The sequence below is a fragment of the Nannobrachium achirus genome (genome assembly GCF_963921795.1).
Source record: "Nannobrachium achirus genome assembly, chromosome: 7".
NCBI classification, from domain to species: domain Eukaryota; kingdom Metazoa; phylum Chordata; class Actinopteri; order Myctophiformes; family Myctophidae; genus Nannobrachium; species Nannobrachium achirus.
Genome location: NC_137816.1, coordinates 8,143,949 through 8,153,086, shown reverse-complemented (window position 1 = coordinate 8,153,086; position 9,138 = coordinate 8,143,949). Strand labels below are relative to the sequence as shown.

The window sequence follows — 9,138 nt, the reverse complement described above, 5'->3', positions numbered from 1 at the left end:
ATTGCGGCCTGAAAGGGTCGAGAACCACTGCACTAAGCTACGATACAGTATTTATTCTTATATTTTTTGAATAATTATAATTTTTATAATAATTCAGTTTGGCAGATTTACAATAAATAATAAGCAAATTAGGAGCATGCACATCTAATCAAAACAAAATAAGAGAGAATAAAAGAAAAATACAGGCTTTTTAACTTTCTACATTGCAGTATTGATGCATTTACTTGTGAGTGCTTTTTCCACAAGTGACAATAAATGATTGTCTTCATTTAAAAAAATAAAGAAGTGACGTCATCACTGCAGCAGCTGTAATCTCAACAGGATATCCGGATCTCCCGGAAATCCTTTATTGGGCTGCAGTGTTGATTGAGAGACATGGCCGCTTACATTGCATTAGCCACAAAACCCAACGTATAGCAAGATATGGTTGAAACAAGCCGAGGAATTTCACCGAAACCGCTCGTTTTGCGGCATTATTTTGTTTCGCACTGTATTCCCGTGGACTCGGACACCGCGCGTTTATTTGGAGAGAGAATATCACACATTTAATAGATGCAGTGTGTGAATGCAGCTGCTAGTAACCAGTTGCCAGCTAGTGTGCTAAGCTAGCTGCTAGAGCGAGCCACCTGCCGAGGACCACCACCAAGTTAACCAGGCAACTAAACACAAATTGCACCGGGGTGGAAGTCGATATTTGTCTAAACGTTTATTTGTTGGCCCTTGTTGAATATCGGGTCAACTCCCCGAGCCCCAAATAAATGCCAGAACAAGGCCCCAGGATGAACGGTTTCTCTCTGGGCGAGCTGTGCTGGCTGTTCTGCTGCCCGCCCTGCCCCGGCCGCATCGCGGCCAAGCTGGCCTTCCTCCCCCCGGAGCCCACCTACCAGGTGCACACGGACGCCAGCGGCGTCGCCTCGCTGCACCTGACGGAGCGGGCGGACTGGCAGTACTCGCAGCGGGAGCTGGACGCCGTCGAGGTGTTCAGCACGAGGAGCAGCCGGGGCAACCGCGTCGGCTGCATGTTCGTGCGCTGCGCGCCGAACAGCCGCTACACGCTGCTGTTCTCCCACGGCAACGCCGTGGACCTGGGCCAGATGTGCAGCTTCTACATAGGCCTCGGCTCCAGGATCAACTGCAACGTGTTCTCCTACGACTACTCCGGCTACGGGGTGAGCAGCGGCAAGCCGTCCGAGAAGAACCTGTACGCGGACATCGAGGCGGCGTGGCAGGTGCTGAGGAACAAGTGAGTTTTTGGGAACCGTGACTTGTGCATTTGATGTGTTGGCTCACTTGGCTGTCAGAGATTGATTGAATAGTTTATTAACAGTTTGCGATAGAAAAAAGTACAAGCACATATCACTGGTACAAGGTAAACTAAACTGAGATCCTAGTAAGCGTTACGGCTTATTTACACAGGAACCACTTTAAGTATCTCATAAGTGAAGTCACTGTTCAATTTACACCGGCTTCCCTAAGCCGGTGCATTCCAACAAGTATAGACAACGCGATTAGGATACGTTTAGCCCATTTGCTGTTTTACCACATTCAAACAGTCAGCAGGCTTACACTGGCAATGATAAAGATGTCTTCACACCACCATCACTATTATGAGTACGGTTACCATGGCAACTGGCCTACACAGCAGAGTTGCACAGCACTGCCCCAATCAATTGTCTCCGATAGGCTATGTTGTAGTGTTGGTGGTGGTGACGTGATATGTTATGGTTTGTTTTATACCACTCAGCATGGAAGTTAGAGTTTTGCATGTATACGCCATGTATAGAGTACACAGTCATAGGACACTCAATGCATTTTCGTGTAGGGCAGGGGTAGGCAACCGTATGCACATGGGTGCATCAAATATATTTAAATTAAATTAAGTTACCTAATTTACAGCAAATTACATCCTGCACATACACCTACTTCTTCATTCATTATTCACATACTTATACATTCATTATTCAGTTATAACAATGTGCTGCCAATCAAAATATGTCAGAAATTTTTATGGCATGTCATTAAAACTGACACACTGACTATCTAGAAAATAAAGACATGGCACATCATTTCAAAAAGTGTACTGACCCCTGGCGTAGGGGTTTATCTCAGAAGTCTAGTAATTATTTGTGACATATTCACTATTCACCCAAATTAATTACTGCTCTTGTCATAGTATCATATCCATTTGAAAGTTATGGCCGGAAATGTATTCCTTTTCCCACAGCCTCTTTTTCAGACCACTACGTACATGACCGAATAGTATTCATAGCAGCACAAAACATGTAAACCTCTTCCCTGAGCACATGATTATAGCAACATTGACAGCTGCATTGCAGTTGGTACTTACTTTCTTACTTACTTACTGCCTTTGATGCCGGCTGGCATGTAGGGCAGCAACAAAGGATCTCCACTCCTGTCGGTTTTGGGCCAGTGTCTTTATAGAGTGTGCCAATTGTAGTCCTACAGCAGCCATATTTTGGGTAGCCTGAGCCTCACGTAGCCAGGCTTACTCATCTGCGAAGAGAAAAGCCTGTTTACGACCATAGGCTGAAACGGCATGAAACGGTGCTACTTCCACCCGGAGAATTTCACCGGAGGACTGCAATGCACAACGTAACTTCCGTTAACCACAGCACTTCCGGTGTCTGCAGATTCATGCCATTTACATCGCCTATTGTGGCCAGGGTGTATTTTGGGTCAAACACAGGCGTTTCACATTGTTTGATTGGCATAGAACTAATGTTCTACTCCAATCATAACACCTGTGTTTGACCCAAAACATGTCCGCTGTAGGACTACAATTGGCACACTATAGAACCCCAGGTGTGATGCAGGGTCTTCATCTCTCCCTCCACTGTCCTACGCCAGGTGTTCTTGGGTCGACCTCTTTTACGTTTGCCGTCTGGTGTCCAGTGAAGGGCAGTTTGGGTGATGTCTCTACGGATTACATGCCTGATCCAATTCCACCGCCTCTCATAAGGATGGTAGGAAGGTTGTCCTGTTTACACAGGCAAAAAGGTGTTGATTGGAGATGGTTTTGGGCCAGAATATTGTCTGTATTTTCCGTAAGCTCTTGGTGTGAAAGGCTGACAGTTTTTGGAGATCATTTTCTGTTGCAGTTGGTGCGTTGCTGTTATTTAATAAATACAAATGTTAGAGTGAATGTTACTATGACGAGTGCTGACCCCCAAGTCAAAGCAGTTAATTAATGGTCGAGTACAGAGGGCAACAAATCTTAATGCCACGAGATGTCAGTCCAAGAATGCTTTTTATTCAAATAATAAAACAAAATACAAAATATCTCGCTCTGCCGATCACACTACTTTTTGTAGGCTGATCCTTTCTTGTGCCGTACAGTTCCCATACCAGGTAATGGATCTTGTTAACGCCTTAAGATGAGCTGTTATTGTACAGCCTGAGGATGAGGTTAGGACAGGTCTAGGTATAGTTTACTGATGTTACGTTTAGGAATACCAGGTAGTACTAGAGACTGCTCAGAGTTTGCCGGAATTGCGCCTAGGGTGACTGTGTTTTGAGTTGAGCGTTCTGGTACTCTTGTGTAAAATACAGGCCAAGACACAGGCCTGTCTACTTGCTGTAATAATTAATAATAATTGCTGTCTACTTGACAGCAATTATTTGGTAAGTAGTAGGCGGATGTAAAATCACCCTGGCTAGTTAATTAACTGCATGCTGCTGGTGGCACTTTTCAATATTTGTTTTGTTTAGGCTGGTTGATGGACACCCACGCCTGTTATCTTTGAATAATTAGTAGAATATGGACCAAGATTGTCTTATGTGGTATATTTAATGTTTTGACTTAAGATTTGTGCTTGCAGCAGGGAAAAAATAAAGTTAACAATGCAAGATGACTTCATCAAGCATTAATTTCTCAGCTAAGTTTGTTTGCATATTATTGATGGAAAGGAACCTTCTAGACTCTGATGTTGTTTTTCATTTTTTAGTGTTTGGACTGGCTGCTGTAGTTGGGGCGTTTTCATCATGATGAAGCTGTTAGGTTGCCTATGCTAATCATTTGCAAGCAGTTGTTTGGCAATATGGAGTTCCACTCTTATAGTAGGTGGTTTGTGTGTCTCGGGCAGCAGCCACTATCAGCTGCCTTGAATGAAGTGCTTATCAGCGAGAGCGAGCAGCTGTATCCAGGTATTTGGCACTTTAAGATCTGTGACAAATGTAAAGTGCTTTACAAATGGAATGTATTATTTCCAGTAAGACTCCCTAATCGGGAGATACTGTAAGCGACCCTCAGGTCGGCAACCTTATGGTGGCGCTAGAAGAGGGGCATGTGAGAAATGAGGGGTGGAGGTAGTGGTTTGCCAGCCAAGGAGTGTGTGCAAAGTTTGGTATGGATAGGGGCAACTGTGCCCCTATCCAAAAAAAAACGGTGGTTTTCATTTTAGTACAAAACCTGCTTGAGAGGTAATCCAACCCCAAAAATGACTGTCGTTATTTTCTTTTTATCCAAGTTGCATCATAAGCCTAAAATGTGGCGTGGGTTTTAAATACGTTTGCCATAATCTTAGCAGTGAGTATGGATTCTTTCCACTCACACTCTGAGGAATACTCTGCATGGTTGAAACCAGTCAGTGTTTCATGGCATTCTTTTTATTTTGATATGCCCTATTTATCATTAAAGAAGACTTTTATCTACTTTCATCTTCTGTCCTCCTCTGTGCATCATGTGTCTGAAGTAAGCCACTGCTCCCTTTTCTTCTTTGAAGGAAACCTAAAGCAAGTATGTAAACAAAGGGAAGGAGTAATGACTAATTAGGTTCTAACTATGTTGTTCATTAGTAATGCCAAACAAAATGCAGTCCTGCTAAAATTGTAACACTGTAAGCTGCTTCTGTCTGTATTTGTATTTTTTGAGGCTGAAGCTAATTGCTGATCTCATCTCATGTAAGCAAAATGTCTCACGGTCAATGCTGAGTAATTCAGCATTATGGATCCTTTGAATGCACATATGCATTGTCATTCCTCCAATTTCCATTGACATTTGACTCTACCTGTAAAATTTACATAGATATCCAGGGATTGACACTAACGGTTGCCCGACTGCCCGGGGTAAGTAAATAAAAAGGTCGGGCAGGTGAATTGTGCTACTGGGTTGCCCGAACGGGCAAGTGCACATTTTGAGCAACATAATAATGAGATGTGTGCCTATACTTGAACAGGGGCTACAGGGCTAGTTGTCCGTCTCTCTCTCCCTCCGAAGTCCCTCCACACGCCCCCCACACACACTCACACACACACACACACACACACACACACACACACACACACACACACACACACACACACACACACTGAACGAACGCGCGTGCAGGCAGCCGCCAGCCAGTGGCTATGTGAGCGCCGTCAAAAACAGCGAATCTACAAGGCATACACACTCACATTATGCTACAGCATGGCCAGATTAATGCACGCACTTTACGTGCTGAAGCACAGGTCACCAAACGTTGGGGAGAAAGTGAAAGAAGACAGAACTATTACCGCAAAAGTCGCTAAAACATTGACATGTCCGCGAACGGCGCGAAGCGTCTATTTTACGAGTGAAGCGTCTATTTTCCATGCTATCAACAGTGCTTTCCCGATGTTTCCCTCCCTGTATTGCGCTACATAATGTATTTAATCATGAGCAGCATGCATGTGCACTGCAGGGCAGCCTGCTTGTTAGCGTTCTGTGCTAACAACTAACATAAACACATCTCCGACTCTGATGGTCTGATGGTCTGCTGTCCAGCGTTGCCAGGTTTTGTTTGTGAGAGAGAAACAAGCAAGACTATTTTATTTTCTTCTTCCTTTGTGTGTGTGTGTGTGTGTGTGTGTGTGTGTGTGTGTGTGTGTGTGTGTGTGTGTGTGTGTGTGTGTGTGTGTGTGTGTGTGTGTGTGTGTGTGTGTGTGTGTGTGTGTGTGTGTGTGTGTGTGTTGGGGGGGGGGGGGGCCGGGGGGGTAGTTGTAGAAAAAAGTACTCAAAGGTTTTACTTAAGTAAAAGTATCAATACTGCAATATAGAAATACTCTTTTACAAGCAAAAGTGGTTTACATATGTCTTATAATATTATAATGTATATCTGCAGTAAGTAACTAGTAACTAAAGTTTTCAAATAATTGTAGTGGAGTAAAAGTACAATATTAGGATCCAAGATGTGGAGTAGAAGTAAACGTATTGTACAGTACTTAAGTAAATATACTTTCCATCGCTGCGGGGGGGGCAAGTGGCCAAGACCTGAGGGCAAGTAGAATATGGCCTGCACTTGCCCGACGGGCAAGTGCCTCTGAGACCTTACTGTCAACCCCTGGATATCAGACACTGTCTGTTATATAGCTCATAGTTCGTCTGCTTATACTTGCATAGTCCTCAACTGAGTTGTCACGAAATGCATAAGATTGTGATACCGGATGGATGTGGGCAAGCTGGTTGGAGTAAATTCATCACGGGATGGAATTAATGTGCTTTCTGCATGGAACCGAGCCACTTTTCCATGCTTTAGGTATGTGCACAGTGCACGGAAATGGCCCTGGCTTAAATTCCGTCAACTGCATGGTCATCTACTTTCTAATTATTTCAAGAGAACCTCAAATAAATGTGTTCCTTAGAACTGCATGCGGTTGTTGAACTGCTGACTGAGTGCCTCAGCGGTGAGAAAATGGTAAATCCTTTTAACATAATACAGTGAATGAGAACTTTATAATTTTTTCCCCCAACACTTCACAATCCGTAGTGCTGTTGGATTGAAATGTGTAAGAAGACAGAGGGCTAGTCTATCCATCACAGACACTTGAAGTGTTCCTTTTCCCTTTCACATGGCTTGAGCAGTTTGTGATGTTGGATAGGCATGCGGAATCGGTACTTGCAGAATCTGTACTCGCCCCGATACCGGCCTATTTTGACATACTTATTGACATAACGGAGCGATGCGGGGGCATCACGGATCGGCGACATTCCAGTGCTATTATGTGGCGCGTGTCAGAAAGAAGCTTATTACAAGTATCTGTAAGTTGAGAAACAATACAATACAGCTGCACCACGGAGGAAGACACTCCCTGTCTGTTAGAGACTGGAGCCTGTGTGAATGAGAAGAGGCGGGGCTGACCGGCTGTGTGTGTGTGTGTGCGCAAGGCAACACAAGTTACTGTATTGGGGCAAATCAAATGGTTTTCAAAATTCTTAAAAGGATCCCTGGCTAATATGGCAAATATGCCTTAATACATTATAATTGTCCTCTATAACTACAATGTAAAATTAAAAACACCTTAAATATTTTATTTCTTCTAGAAATGGCTAATCTTTCACTCAATAGGGTAAATGCCTGTCACAAGTTTATGATGTCATAAAACCATGTGTGGTCTATCCCTATGGAATTTTTGGCATGCATGTGCAAAAAAACACACACACATTTGATATTTTGATATTGATTTGATGCTCATATTAACCATAGGAAGTATTAAGTTTGTTTTTATTTTATTAACATAAACATACAGCACCTGACTGATACAATTCAAAATGTAGCGTATTAACCTTGTCCTCTTTTATTATAAATTAATAGCCTAATGAGTTGTAGAGTGAATGAATGCGACCAAGCCGTGGCTCTTGGCTCTCTCATATGCAGCTCTTCAGTTTACATCCAGTTATGTGTTGGTGTATTTGCTTGTTTATAGTGTATCTGCTTCAGTGTGAGAGCTAATGACTTGCGTAAAGTGACCCAGCCGAAATAAGCAAAGCAATCACACTTGTTTTACAGAGTCATCTAAAACATTTTAATATTGTGTAAAGTTAATTTTCTTCTGTAATAATAAAACAATTTAAACTTTCATATATTCCAGATACATATAGTGCATGCACTGCAGTGAAAAAATGTTTTGTTTTAATTTTGAGTTACATCATCATGGTGCCAACCCCCAAAATCAATCCTCCAGTTCTAGGCAACACAGAACTTGGAAATGCCATTTGAAAGCAGGACCCAAGCCTCTTTTTCCCACCAACCATTAAACATTCCATGATGCCTTCACTAATCAGAAAGCGCTGTAGAGATCTGCCTGCACAAGTGTAAACATACTGTTAATCATTATGGTCTCATTGGGGTGCGTACTGCGTAGTGTGCACCTGCAGAGAAATGTGTTTTAATTACATTTTGTGGAAAATCATTTGGGCTGTACCCTAAAGCACAAGCAGTTTTATTTTCATGTTGGTCGATCTATAACTCCTGCAGGGCACCCTGCAGTGATCCATTGAACTGGGCAGAGCTGACTTTCAAATGTATAGATTAGTTGCAAACTTACCGGTACTAAGCATGGCATAAATGTAATTCAGGCGTTGACACTAAGGGTTGCCCAACTGCCCCTGGCAGATAAATAAAGCTTTTGGGCAGGTGGAGTTTGCTTTTGGGTTGCCCGACTTGGCAAGTGCTTGCGTTAGAGAGGACGCAACCGTCTAAAAACACAACACAAGAGATCTGTCTAAACACCTGAACGTGGCCACAGTGGCCAGAGCTCTCTGTCCTCTGGTCTGTGGCATGTAAAATACATAAAATGTGCTTTTTTCACTATTGCTACACATAAACATATAAAACTACAAGTTTGAACCCATAGTCATATTGATAGCTGCTATGTATGTGTAGGCCACATGACCTTAGGGCAAGTAAAACATGACCTTTACTTTACCCCTGTAATTATTACCACCATACCTACTGTGATGTATTGTGTGTGCGAATGTATTTCCTCATGTGTACTTGTGGGTTTGTGTGGCCCGGCTGGCCCCCCTCCCCCCTCTTATAGATTTTCCCACTAAGCCAATTCATATGAATGTCTGTTTTTTCATTAGTGGTGTGCAAGCTGCAGAGCCATATCAATGATGAACAGTCGACTTTGCAGTTATTTTGAGCGCAGCCCACTGAGCCCAGGCCAACATTCCTCTGGCTATATTACAACATACGAATGAAAAAAGTAATTTTCTCTTTAATCTGAGCTGGGGTTTAATTATGTTATCTGTGGAATCCATTCATGTATGTTTTGCCTTGTGGTAGGAACAGGGCGTAAATTTTTCCCCGGCCGATACATTGGCCTCGACGATATTTTGGTCATTTTTTTACTTTATGACGACAATCTTTTTTATCA

The 9,138-nt window shown here is 42.9% G+C and overlaps 1 protein-coding gene across 1 annotated transcript in view; it reads left to right on the top strand.

The window, feature by feature from the left end:
• The first annotated feature begins 378 nt into the window (after positions 1–378).
• abhd17c (abhydrolase domain containing 17C, depalmitoylase) overlaps positions 379–9,138 on the top strand; it is a 59,820-nt gene continuing 51,060 nt past the window's right edge. The window contains exon 1 of the mRNA XM_080729429.1: positions 379–1,243. Within this exon, the coding sequence (XP_080585555.1) occupies positions 759–1,243 (485 nt within the window). The 5' untranslated portion in view covers positions 379–758. The remainder of the gene's footprint in view (positions 1,244–9,138) is intronic.